The sequence below is a fragment of the Pagrus pagrus genome, assembly GCF_965226575.1.
Source record: "Pagrus pagrus genome assembly, chromosome: 1".
Taxonomy (NCBI): domain Eukaryota; kingdom Metazoa; phylum Chordata; class Actinopteri; order Spariformes; family Sparidae; genus Pagrus; species Pagrus pagrus.
In genome coordinates this window covers 26361603-26376082 of record NC_140185.1, presented here as the reverse complement: position 1 = coordinate 26376082, position 14480 = coordinate 26361603, and the positions used below count along the sequence as shown (strand labels likewise).

General features: G+C 44.0%; 1 protein-coding gene across 1 annotated transcript in view; it reads left to right on the top strand.

Annotated features, from left to right (window-relative positions):
* Positions 1-14480, top strand: part of kiaa1549lb (KIAA1549-like b) — a 65037-nt gene that overhangs the window by 28984 nt on the left and 21573 nt on the right. The window contains exons 3-7 of the mRNA XM_084351668.1: positions 2310-2807; positions 2944-3059; positions 9034-9253; positions 9589-9722; positions 10426-10594. Coding sequence (XP_084207794.1) covers positions 2310-2807; positions 2944-3059; positions 9034-9253; positions 9589-9722; positions 10426-10594 — 1137 coding nt within the window. The remainder of the gene's footprint in view (positions 1-2309; positions 2808-2943; positions 3060-9033; positions 9254-9588; positions 9723-10425; positions 10595-14480) is intronic.

Below are 14480 nucleotides of genomic sequence, written 5' to 3'. Positions count from 1 at the left end.
CAAAAGCGCTGGAGATGCAATCATGTTGCCTCTCAATTCATATGTTGTAAATCCAACGCTATCACCAGCAATGACGTCGAGACCCGGCGGATCATTTTTTACAGTTTCCTCCCAGACTCCACCAGGTAAAATGTCTCTCTCCGAAAGTGCAATCAGTGAGCTAACACCTATCCGCTCTGGCACGGCATCCTCAGAGCATGCATCTAATCCCGGTGATTTACTGATGGCAGCGGGTCACGGCAGCCCCAGAGTTCCTGCCATCAATATAAATTACAACCAGGGAGAGATAGCAGAAGCAGAGCTCAAATCTATTTCCGCTCAAGCTCACCTGAATAACTCACTTTCGCTCCCGCAGCCGAGGCCGGAGTCAACCGCTGGTTCCATCTCCAGAGAAGGCACAATTACCTCCTCCACATCAGAATCAGACTCACTGCGATTGCCAAGTAATGGAGTCATGAAAGTTAAAGAATTTCTTACACAAGCAGGGTCTCCTGAGGTCATCACTGAGGAGCCTACAGCAAAAATGGTATTTCCATCAAACAGTTGGACAACATCTCTTTCTGGTTCAGCGTTACCAGTTGGCTTAACAAAGGGTATAACCCATAAAACCACTCGGCCAACGTACTTATCACCCTTATTCCTCAGCGCACACCACAAGAATACTGATCATGACACAGGCCTTTCTGCCAGTAGTGAGGTTAATTTTTCAGATCAAGCCAAAGCATCATTATCAATGCACACTACCCCCTCAAAAAGCCCTTTTCAAACACGATCTTTACTTACATATCCCCAAAATCTTTATACAGTATCTCACCAGACAATGTCCTCTGCAAAAATCTCCGCTCACATCATAAAATCCGATAGAGCTGGCTACAGCGTACCTTCCACTTTCGAGGTGGGAACAATTGCAGGAAGCAGTAAAACATCACCAGCCTCTGATTTTCCGGGGACACATGGAAAGAGCCCTGCTGAGAGCTTCCCCAGAAATACTGCAAAGACTTCGGTTTCTCCTTTATTTGGCGGAAACAAAGAGTTGACTCTAATAAGAGACACAGCGTTTAACAAGAAGGGTGTTCCATCAGTGCAGTTCACAACGCAGTTTCCATCTTTTATGACAACAAAGGCTTTCTTTGTGGTGACTAAAGGCTCTGGCGAAGGCTCTCCCACTGAAATCCCTTTTTCTCCACTACCTTTTGATGCTGCATCAGAAACTTTCAAAAGTCTTTCTCGTAAAGACACTGCGACACTCACGGGCAGCTATGAGCAGTCTACTCCTTCTTCCCGGCCTGACATCATCCTCACACCGAGGACAAACTCTGCTTCTCACTCTCAGGGATCCATCACTAGCGCGAGAGGCCATAAATCACATTTTTATTCAGGCGGACGAACCACCATCCCCTCCGCTGCTTCCTCTGCTGCCACTATGTCCTCAAGTGATGGACGAAACAGCAGTGAAACAATCAGCGCTATTTTCAGCTTTGGCACAAAAATAATGGCACCGTATACAAAGTGGAAAACCACCAAGCCACCAGTGCCTTTTCAAAGCACTGCCTCTGAATTAGAAAATACATCTACTGGCTTTGATAGGGCAAAATCTAATTTACAAGCAGATGGACCATCACATGAACACCCAAAGCTGGAAGGCGGACAAGAGCGTAATGTGCATATATTGAATTCGACTGTTCCAACTGCGGTCGCCAGTGATCTGTATATTGGAGAGCATCCCTCTTTTCCATATGTTAAAGGCACATCAGGATATAAAGAGCAGAGTGTAAATTTGTTCCCAGCTCATCTCAGATCAGCCCCTGCACAGCGAGGAGCCACTGTAAACACTGCTGCACCATCAGGGTCAGATGTATTTCTGCCCCTCTCTCACATAACTATTGCCTCTGCACCATCTTCACAAGCTTCTTCTCTTGCATTTTTGTATGAGAGTCGACACAACCCCCCTCTGGCAGATGTTGACTCTCTTGAATCTGCATTTGATGCTGCGCTCACAAACAACCCTGAAACTATCGATAACACGAATGATTGGAAACTGAGTGAGTTAACGCTGCCGACAGAGCTGGTGCCACCATCGTCTTCACCGTCATACAGCAGTATCAAAGCCTCCTTACATGTGAAACCCCTCGCTTCAATGTCTTCATCATCACTGTCATCATTGACGTCACATTCTGGTACAATACTGTTCAATAAACCATCCATGTACCCGGGCACTGCATCCTCATCTGTGTCTGTACCCGTCACATCTCCATCCCCATCACCCCCGTCAAGTCTCACCTTGACTGAGATGTTTGTCGTCCCTACAGAGACTGGGATGGATGAGTTAACCGCTGGAACATCACGAGCAGATGCGCTCACTTTCCCCAAAGAAAAAGTGGTCAGTCTAGCCCCCTCTCAGTCAGTCAGAATTACCCTTTCTGCTGGGCCCACCGAGAGGACATCTCAGGTATCACCTCTGCCCCCCCGACAGGACACCACAACAGCCTCCATCAAGCTTACCACCACAACTGTAGCTACCACCACCAGAACTAAAAGCCCCACCACGACCACGCCTTCCCTAAGAGTCACCACCGGAACCACGCAGTCTACCACCACGACCACACCACAACCCCCACCTGTGACCAGGAGAACGACGACCACGACAACCATCAGGACTCAAACCAGCAGGAGAACGTTCACGCCGCTCGTCCCCAGAACGAGTCCTCCCAGGGGGGCCACCCCCGTCTTTCTTTCCCCTTTCACCACCACCACAGAGGCCCCGCCGCAGCAGTGCAACATCACAGAGAGATTGTGGGTGAAAACAGGTAAACAAAACTTTTGCCACAGTCTTAAGAATACGTTTAATGTTATATCCTCTCTAACATGTTTTGTCCATTGTCTGTCTGGGTTTCTTCCTCTTCTGTCTCTCTGTCTGTCTCTCTGTCTCCATATCTCTCTTAGTTGTTTCCATCTATGTGAGAAGAAACAGGCTGGACAGCATTCAAAGGCAGAACCTGCGAAGGGGACTAAGTCAGGGCCTCCGAAAAGCTCTGAATGATAGTTCAGCCCAGGCTCAGGTCAGACTGTTATCAGTTACTGTTGATCAATCAACCACAGATGTTATATTTTGAACTTTCATTTATCCATATAGACTATAGATCCATGTTTTCTTGCTTGGCGCCTTCGTTGCTACATTTGTTGCTGCATTTCTTGGTTCAGTGCCGCCACCAATTGTTGATCAGCGGGACAGTGAGAAAACGTTGCATGGACTGTGTCACCTTGGCACGCACTGCCTTTGTGCTTTTCAATCAGAGGTCATTGACAGCTAGCTCGGGCCTAGAGATTTAATTAAAAATCTCAACGTCCAAACAAACCTCTTAAGTTTTTTAGAGGCTATGCATCTAGAAAGAGGAGCCGATAACGGCACTCAGTAAAGAGCTGTCTCGGGAAAATTCGGGTGCTGACGTTGGGGATGCGCCTCTTAACCAAAGCTGAGCTGCTGTAACGGTTACGGATCAACCAGTGAAAGACGAACACGCAGATGTTTAGTGAGTAGACCATTACAGTTGCCACAACTCAAGGTTTGACATTGCTGCAACAGTTGTTCAAGAAAAAGTTGCATCTTACATACGACCTCCTTATTTCTTGAAACTATCACATAAATAAAAACCAGCACTGCCATTGATGCAATGTATGAAACTTACAGTTGGCATCTTAATACTGCTTTAATTAAATCTAAAATTAAAAACTAAAAAACTGTTGAGGGTTGATCAACATATCACTTTGGTTCTTGCCTACCTTATATCCCACAGGCCCACCTAAATTGCTATTTCTGGCCACACTACTGTTGTGTATCGCATCACGTGTACACGTGCACATGCAAATGCTTCCCTTTGCACTTATATGAGATATCAACGACTCAGGGAGCCTCTCTGTAGCATTGCTCTACAGCACTGCTAGTTGTCAAAAACTCCACAAGGTACCTTTAACAAAGACATAAAATTGATGTAAGCAGTGCTCACAGTTTCTCTAATACTGTTAATGTCCCTGAAGCGACTCTAAGCTGAATGAGTCATCTTAACCTCAGGGCAGGTTTAGAGCAGCATGCTTGATTTACAAACAGACCGTGTTATCTTTTCTTACTTTCTTACTGGTCAGCCTGCTGGTTTTTATCTCGACAGCATCAACCTGAATCAATACACACAGACTGGCACAGTGTGTGTCTTCGTCTATCTAAAAACAATCCCTGTGACCTAAAGTAGAGTTAGAATCGACATGAATGCAAAAATACATTTTACATGAATTCAGAAAGGAAGAAAAAGGATTTTGTTTGGAGAATTTGGTTCATTGCGCCGTGGGAAACGCTGCACACTGAAGTGAAAGGCATTCAAACGTATTGAATCCTCTATGAATTTAATGAACAGAGTTATTTGAAGCTCGAATCTCACATATTTTGCGAAATTTATCATAGACTTCATTCCAAAGAAGCAGTTGTTAATAAGAAATGTTGACTGACAGCTGCTTTTTTTCCAGACTCCTGTCTTAAAATCATAAATCATCACATAATCTTCTAAGACATGCTGAACAGTGAATGGTTCCTAATTGTGCCCTCACCAGAAATCTGGAGGTTTATTAGCGTGGAGTGAATTAGACACTTGTACCAAGGACCCTCATGTAGGCTATGTGAGAAGAGATGAGGACCAATATAGAAATTAGGTTGACTGAATGTGTCCCAGATGGCAGCGGGTGATGTCACATATTTGAGTAACTGTACCAACACTAAAACAAGATGTAGATTAGGACTTGTGGCGGAGCTGTAGAGGAGAACTGTTGCTCCAGTTTCCTCATATTTACAAGAAACAGGCTTTTATTTACAAGAAGAGAGTCGGGCTGCACGATAAATCAGAATATTGTAGAAAATTGCAATATGGCCAAGTGCAATATCCAAGATAACGGTAAAATGTGTGACAAAACCAGTTGGCCTGCCTCTCCTTTCTGTTTCTCTCTCCCAGCAACGTTATCTGCTTCATTCGTCAGCAATAAGTTTTATAAAGTCGCCTGAAAACACACCTCCTCTTTAGGATTTTTCTCACCTGCGATTCCATTGTCGCGCAAGACAGGTGAGCTGTGTGCGTCGTTAATTACTGTATGTAGCTGATCAAAAGCAACATGCACCAGATGATATCGCGACAACCAGGTGGAGTAAGTCACGGCGTAAGTAGGCCTACATTAGGAGCGGTCACATTGCGATCAGTGCGTTTACAGGAGGGATGTAACAGCAGAGAGCGTCTCTCTCTGTCTGCAGAGCATGTGTGATTGACAGTAGACGGGAGAGCGAGGGCAGATTGTCCACTTGTCCACTTGTCCATCCTTGGGCAGCTGTAAATAGAGTGAGTGGACCGCTAAAGTAAAATATAGGTGTGGGAAACACTGAAAACTGTATTTAAATGAAGTGCTGTAGTGCTACAGAGATGTCCTGGCCTGCAAATCTTGTTCTCCAGATTTAAGAAAACATGTCATATCAAAATTGTAATTTCTGTCAAAACAATCGCCGGAGAGTCTACAGTATCTTCACCAAAAGGAAGTCTTACCAGAGCAGCAGAGATTTGGTTGAACAAAAACTCAGGAGGGAACCAATCTCTGTCTTTCCCCCGCAATAATGACAAAAACAGATCCAGCGCTCGCACAATGATTTTTATGTCTGTGGATTAGCCATTTGTGGAACCAATCACGGCTCCCACTGTGCCAAAACCATTCTCTCTCTCTCCAATAAGCCTCTAATACCTCCTCTCACTATGACTTTGTATCAGGAGCACCTCTTGGCTACGAGCAGCTACGCTAAAATGCAGTCGATGAGAAGTAAAACAAAAAAATGTGTGTTTGAGTGTAAAACAAAGAGACAAAAGACTTCCTCTGGGAACAATGTCAGTTTTCTGTGCATACACTGATCATGTGGAAAAAAAAAAAATGAAATGGCCGGACTTCAATTTGGTCGTGGATGAAAAGTCGTCTGCAGGGTTCTGGAAACAGATGAAGCAGCGATGGGATTCCTTTTCCGACATAACAAAACGCTCTCCTCCTAGTCTCCAGTGTGTCGGAGCGCCTTTAAAGCGTTGCAATTTTAGGCGAGTGTTAAGTGTGTCCATGATTCTGTGTGTGTGTGTTTACTTGTATGTCTGCAATCCTATGAAAGGTCCCGGCGTGTTGTATTTCTCAACGTGGAAGTATCAGGTAATCGAGAGTGAGGCCTGTGTATTCGTCCTGCCCCTGTGAAGGTCAACGCTCTCACATGTTCACTCTCTTTCTCCGTGTAGTCTCTGGAGGTGTCTTGCTTCACTGCACTCCTGTCACCCATTTTAACATTGCTTGGGTCCCTTTTAGCAGCACTGCTCTCTCATCCAATGGGAAGCAAGCTGTTGGCAAGGGAAATCGCTTCTGTGTTTAATTATAGGTTATAAATGGCTGGGAGGAGTGCGATGTGGCGCGCTGATGCTAAAAAGATGATGAGAGATAGACTAAATGAGTTGAACCACGAGACTTAAACCATTTGGATCCTTTAAAAACAGATAAAAGCAAACTATTTTTGTGTCGGGGGCTCTCCAGCGACTTGAAACTTTTGGAGATCTGTCGGGTTAATCTGTTGGCGGTTTTTCACGCTCTTTGAGACAAAGTTAGTGGGTGTGTTATCAATCTCTGGCCTGCTGGAAATGCAATCTCTTAATAACACCTTCACATGGGTGAAGCCTGAGAGGATGAAGTGATAATAAAGGGCTCTTTTCATAGAGCTCCTAACAAGGCTGAATTGTGAGGAGGCAGAGTGGTGACTCTCATCTACAGAGGCTCCGGGCTCTCAGCGTTTTTCGGCCAGCGGATCTTGTCAGCGCAGGCTTTCAGATGGGTTTAGATAACGGACCTGAATGGTTTCACCTCTCCTGCCCACACACACCCAGTTTCACCACCTCTATCATCATTCGCTTTTTCCGGTTTTCGTGTACGTGCGGTTCACCAAAAAGTCAAACCCTTTTCTGAAAAACGCGTCTATTTTTACGTCTGTCATGCAACACAGTTACGCAACGCACAGGTTTCACCTGAGAAGGAGAACGATACCTGGCCTCTCGGGCTGGAAAGTGAACGAACATAAGCGTCTTTGTCCCGAACTCCCTGTTTAACAGTCCCTCCCATGTCTCACCCATCTTTACTCTCTACCCAGCAGCCCTTCACTCCCTCCGGGTTCTCTCCAAGTGTCTGCACTCCCTAATCACTCTCAATCTCTCCTGTTGCTCGCGCTGTCATTAGCGAGTGGTTGGAATACACCATCAATCCAATACAGTTCAATATCTTGTCATTCGGCTCACTTGCTAATATGACTGAATGACACTATGTTCTGATCCCGTCTAAAAAGACCAACCCTGATTACATTTTTGCTGACTCGCCGTCAATATTTTACATTGATCGTTTCTCAAAGCATGCGTACCATTTTTTGCATTGATTTACTGCTATAGCTTTTCATGCAGTGGATGGTTCCTTTTTATTTCAATGTGATATGAAAATGCATTTCAACTTGCTTCAGATCTTTTACAGCAGATAGCAGGCTTGTCATACTATAGTAAGAAAAGCTCAGGTGTTACTGAAAGCCTCAACAAAGCTTCCGTTCTATTTAAATGTCCCAGTAAGCCATGACGGTGTGACAGTGAGCCAGCATGCACAGCACCGGGACCTGAAACTGAAGCAGCTAAATGGAATTCAGCCATCATTAGTTTCATTATTTACACCTCTGCGTTTCCCTCCGTCATATGTCAACATACTGCATCTTCCCCGAAAAGTGCTTAATTGTAAATGACTTTCAAATCAGTGCCTGTTTTTGCATTTTAGCACACAGCAGCGGCTTTAACAAAGGAAGTAAAGAAATGTATCGTGTCTCTCTGCTCACTTTCATGGATTACCTGCTTTGAGCATAATTCAAGTGTCTGTAATTGATTTTCACACTCTACTAAAATGAATAAAAACCAGATGAAATTAGAAATTCACTTTCAAATGTAGTGGTGGTATTTAGAGCATGGCTGGAAGTACGATACATACAACAAATCTGACAACCGTCGGAGACCTTGATACCTGTGGATAATGAATGATGCAAATCAAGCTGCAGTGCTGTGAATGACAGCTCTGTGGTGACATTGGAAATACACAGTTTTGCATCGATGTAAAAGTATCTCTTTATCCCACCGGGGATACGACGGTAGACTCAGAATGGTGTAAGACGGATGAAACTAGGTCTTTGATTTATTTCAGTCCTGGTCTTCTTTTTTACTGTTTCATTATGGAATATAGGCCTATTGTAGTTGTCTGATGTTTTTGTCTATGGTTTTATTTTGTGATTATTTATTCACCACGCTTAGATAATCAGCGCTGGTTGGGTAGAATAGGCTTTAATAAGTTAAATCAAGTACCTTGTAATATACTGGCCCGGCCAAAACAGACACTTTTTCTGGTTATTCCACCTTAAATGTGTTTCTCAAGAAAGTTTACATTATGTTATATCTTATGATGCTAACCTTCAGTGATTTAACTTCCACCCCTGCTGTAGGGATGTACTGTAGAAGTGCCCTCCAAGACCCCGCAGTCTGACTCACCAGATTTAGACTGTGGGCATTAGCCTGCCATCGGCGGACTATTTCAGTCAGCGTTCTCCTCCCCTTCAGTTATCTGCGTGGTAGCTTCTTTTAAAATCCTTGTCTCTACAGTAACAACAAGCTAACAGCCTACACACTGAAAATGGCAAGTTGCCCTAACCCTAACCTCGTCGCTAGCGGTGCAAAGCTAAACTAGCCATTTTAATGCCAGGGCTCGCCTTCCTGTTGCATTTTGGGATTTGTTGCTATCACTTTATTACCACCCCCTGGCACCAAATGTGGATGTGGTCAGCATTATTTTTCAGCCTGGTTTTAGCCAACTCAAGTCATCATCATGCAGTTAATGGGCTAAAACATAATACAAACTACCATTATGGTCTTCCAGAGACATCTAATTCTCTTCTCTACTTTCCCCTCTCAGGTGGAGACGGTATTTGGTTCTCCCAACATGACAGTGGCCTATCACGTGACCGGAGGGGACATTGTTTACCCCCCCTCTGTAGTGCAGGAAGGTTTGGACTCCTATGGCCGCGATAAGCTGATTGCCGACCTGCGACAGTACCTCCCCATGGTAACGGCCCTGCCCCTCCCAGTTGCATTATGGAGATCCATTCCAGCCACTGGCTTCCAGCTGAAAACAGGTCAGCTGGTGCTCAGTCAGGATGAAAGCAAAGAAATAAGTCAGAGATCAGCTTGAGACTTAATGTTATTTGTTCATGCTGTGATTGTGAGCTGGAGCGTTTCAGTGAAAACTAGGTTCGAGAAGTAAGGAAATGAATAAATCTTGTGATACCAGAGGAGGAAATGTCTATATTACATGAATTAAGGGTACATACAACCTGAAAAAAGATTTTTATTCTCAGTGTTCCCGATATGTACGCTCCAATGATACCAAAAACACATATTGTTGCCTCCTGAAGAGTAATACCTCTGCCGGTGTTCTGTTTCGTGAGCTCATTTTGTTTTAATGTTTCAGTGCTGCAGTTTGTGGGAGCGGGTGATGATCCTCGGTCCTGTCGGTTCTCCCAAATGATGGAACAAAGGCTCGAGAAGGTGTTTTCTGAAGCGCAGGCCAAAGTGCTGAACACCAACAGCAGACTCTCTGTTCAGGTACTGTGTCGTAACGAGCACTGAGAAGGTGTCATTGTACTTAAATAGATCAAAACAATCTGATGTCTGACTCAGATAGAGACCTCGTGCTGCCGTGTATACAGAACAATCCAGCCAACCAAACAGAAGTTACATGGTGTTTACTGGAGTTTACTAAATACCTTTCGCAGCACATTATTAGAAGAGTTGTACCTTTGACAGTTTGGTCCCCCTGCCACACATAAATATCACCGTGTGGTTCAGGCGATTTGGCAGCTCCAAACAGATGCAAACTGTGTGCAATTTGTGCAAAATTGTCCCGTAGTGTATCCAGCTTTGCCTTTTAAACGCGAGCTGCTTCTGAGATGCAAATTAATTATGTTTAGGGAGGCTATGTTTGTATTAATTTTAATGAGCTGCAACACTAAAGTGCACTCTATATTAAAGCTAATTCGATGGTTATGCATGGAAGAAATACTACAATATTTTTGCTTTCATGCTTTGCCAGTTTCCAAGCCGTATTGCTTGTAGATGATTTCCACATTTGTTCATCCGAGACAATAATTGATTCTTTGATGTCTGTCGTCTCTACTATTTCAAGATTTGTCCTAATCTTCTAGATTTGCACATTACAGTAATGTAATCCCAAATATTTTACATGGTTTTACATATATAAATATTCTGCTGTGCCCTCATCTTACTCTTCCTGTTTTCCTCCCCCCAGATGCTGAGTGTCTCTCAGGCAGCAGCCTCCCCTGCTGTGTCATTGGTCTACACTGTGAGGAATGGGACTGTCTTCCTTAATGGCACCGCTGCCTCAAACCTCCTTGGTCAGCTGTCAGCTGAGCTGGTGGGCTACTTCCTCTTCTATCCGCCACTTATCATTGCTGAGCGTAAGTTACAATTTGCATTCAGACGTACGTCTCTTAGTCAGGAGTGATTCAACAGCCTTACGAGAGGAGACACCAGAAGTAGTTCTCTTGTTTTCTTGGGAATGATTTGCGCTCCAAATACAAATTAGATTCAACAATTTCCTTGGTTTTTCCTTTTCTGCTGATGCCTATAAGTTCAAGGTTTTAATCAAACTTGTCAGGCTGTGCCAAATCTGTGGTTCTAGACCTTTTGAGACGAACAAACTGGTATACTGATTGACTATATGAGTGGAAATCAACACCCGATCCAACCTCTGAAACTGCACTTGCTTTATTTTGGCATTCAAAGGGCCGTACTCTCTCATAAGGTCCATCTGGCCAACGCTACATGGCAGAAATACAATCGCTAAGCCTGACTGACGTCCAGTCTCTCAGTAATTGGATGTTTGTGACTGTTCGGCTGCTTTTACGATCACAGTTTTTAATGATTGAGTCACTTAAAGATAGTTGATGCAAAGACACAACTAAGCCCATGCCTTTCATCTTAGCCTCCTTTGAGGGCACACTCAGCCTAGCGCTCCATCTGTGTTAGAGTTGTGCTCAGAGAAAAACAAATGAAGAGTGACAGGGAATCAGCAGGAGCCTAAGCAGCAATCCTAGTGGAGACCCAGTGTGCAGCCTGTTTCCATTGCCAGTGTAACTGGGGAATGATATGTAAACTGCTCATTGGAGGGAGATGTGGCAGATGTAGACATTATTTTTATTGATCCCTGAAGGAGAGATTCACTGTTTTGCCTGACCTTGAATATGAGTTCAACCAAAGAACAAAGCACCCAAAGTTACAGGGATTTACACTCACAGTTTCCCCCAGATAGCGCCTGGAAATGTTCAGTGTCGGGGTCAATAACAGGAACCAGAGCCTTTTATGTGCCACTGTTGGAAAGCAATAAGTGATCTTCCATCATGTACCTTAAGGTCAACATGTCATATGTGATGGATTTTACTGGGAACCTCTACAGAGAGTGGCCAATAGCATGAGCAGGGTAAATGATCTTTCTTGTTCAGCAGCCTTCCAGTGTGTCGACACGGGAGACATTTCAGCCAATTCTTTTAGTCGTCCATCTCACCCCCTTCTGACCCAACAGATACACTCCTATATGAATCAATACAAGTTTAGTTTAGGTCGGTTTGGAGAAGGGACAGTGCAAGTTGGTGAAAAGACATGGTTAAAACTGGTTGGTAAAATTGGTTACTGTATTTGCCATCTGTCGTCCGAGGTGTTAATAAGGCTTGCCAAAATAGATCACAGCGAAAACAAAACAAAGCGTGCAGCCCGATGATTGGAAAGGGACACACAATCGTTAAAAAGTTGTCTACATGGCATGTGAAACTCAACCAAGAGTGTATTTTCAACCTTCAAGTGTATTTTCTGCTGTTTTAAATGCATGTTATGGTGTGTTGGGTGCTGCTGAAATGCCCTACGATCAATACTACACTTGAATGCATCCTGACAAAGGACTGAACAGCTACTCTACTAACACGCTGGTCATGCTACGTGTCCTGTGTAGACACAGTCATCCTGTGTCACCAGACCGCTTTCTTGTCAAGCTGAAGGCAGTCTGGTGAAAATGTAAAGACACATTAGGTCAAGGAGACTCTAGAGATCCAGAGGGAGCCATCGGATTGTCTGTAGATTTCTCCTCTGGTTAGGTTTCTGTCAGAGCAGAATTAAGTCTTCTTGGCTTCATTTTAATGTTTCCAAACCAGCTGCACTACTCGAATATCTCCAGTCTTTGGTCAGTTTGACAAGAGAGAGCTTTGGCTATGCGAGATAAAGCTCAAGGATCAGAGCAGAGTTAATGCTTGAGCCAGGAATTAAGCCAGGAGCTTTCCCGTATTGTCATCTAGCTGAGCCCAATCTTGAAAGCACTTTTTTTTATTTTTTATAAATGGGCTGTGGACCTTCTCTCACCTCCCAGAGTGCACCTGGTTGGACTATATTTAGCTGAATTTAGAACCAAAAGGTTGTGTTCAGCCAAGTGCTAGAGCATGTTAGATAATATTCAGTTAAATTTAATTAAAATGGCTTTATTGGCATGACTAGAAATGAATTAGAGAGGAGAAAGGAGGACATTATAAGACAAAACAATTCATCTGTCATGAAGTATAAACACAAACACGTGTGTCAGGTAACTGTCACTCACTGTCCCTCAACTAATGGCAGATCCTCGCCTAGTAGGACAGGTAGTTTTATTTCGTCCAGTACTTTTTTCATGAATTTTGAATTTTAAAAAATGTGCCTCTCGCAGATGTTGATATTTTGCACATTTGGTGAGGCAGTGCAGCTCTGCTTCAGGTTCACTGAGGGTGCAGTGACAGCACAGTCTCTGCTCTGCAGGAAGCAGAGTTCTTCTGTGTCTCCCCTTTTCAACAGCAAGGCTTCGCTCGCTCGGTCTGTACTTTGACAAGGCTCTCTTTAGTTGTTGATCGGTCAACATGCTCAAATAAGCCGCTATATTGTACTGTCGATCTTTGGAGCCAGATAACGCTGCATTTAACTCTCGCCAACAGCTGATGTCATTTTGTTTGAACGGTTTTGTAATTTGATCGAGTCTGAGTGGTAATGTATTTTGCTCCTGAGTTGTGTTAATAGAGCAGGCTTGAGTACTCAGGATCAGTTGGGTAAGGGGCTTCCTATTACTCCTCAGCTCTTGGCATTGCAGGGGAATGATTAGAGAGGAAAATAAGTGTTTTCATTAAAAGACACACACTGTTTCCCAATTCAGGGGCTGGTTTGTCCTGTGTACGCTGTGAAGGCGAAGCTGAAACTCTGCTTCCCTCCTCAAGTAGATGTCTGGACCACTCGGTGTTGGTGTTGAACATTTTCAACTTACCATTGTAAAATTCTTATTTTGCTGCTGTGGTTCCTACTTGTAAACTCGGGGCAAATCTATCCTGAGTGGTAGTCTGACGTCACACAACACTAGCAGCCGCCACGGGACAAGGGCTGGGATGTATTTTTAGACCACCGTATTTGTATTATACTTGGAAACCTAAATATCCAATTCATGAGCCTGAGAGTGCCTCAAGATAAAATGTATAATGGTGTCTGTTACCTCAGTGTTGTTCTCCTCCTCTGTTTTGTGTAAATATGTAAGGAGGATGCGCTGCTGAGGGTTCAGTCGTGTGTACACTTGCCAAAGGAAGAACAATTTGTCACGGTCAACAAGGTTTTTGTCAACTTTTGGCATCGTGGGCCTGAAATACTTTGAGGTCGGAGCCTCTAACTTTGACTGGAGCGCAGCATTAGAGCTAAACGGACATCAAGGCTACGAACAAGAACAAACAGTACAGTTTATGCCCGGCCTCCATTGTTTACCTTTTTCATTGGCCCAGATGTGATGTACTGACACGTGACTGACAGTCAACTGAACCAAAAACGTGATAAATAAGACGTTATCATGTAATAGTCCCCTACGATAGGATCTGATGTGGACCGTTACATAACTGACGAATATAAGAATTTAGAGGTTGTTTCATCTAAATTGGGAAAAAATAAGTTTGCATTTCTAAACTGTGTTTACACAAGACTTTGTTGTGAGTAAACCAGCAGAAAAAGATTCCCGGGTTGCGTCCCTTAAATCTAGTCTTCGAAGGATGCAGCTCCTGAAATGAGATACAGCATCAGTGTCGGTGCGGGCAGATAGCAGTTTTGGTTTACACACGCTGTTTAAATCAAGATGAACAGAATTTCTGCAAGTGAGCATTAAATTAAAACTCATTCTGCGTCGGGATTGAATTGAGTTAGAAAGTAGAGATGCAACCCATAGGCATGATGACTCAGTTAGGGAGCAGGGGGGGAAAGAGAGGACGGGACTCCGAGGGAGCCGAAACTGACACGGACAAA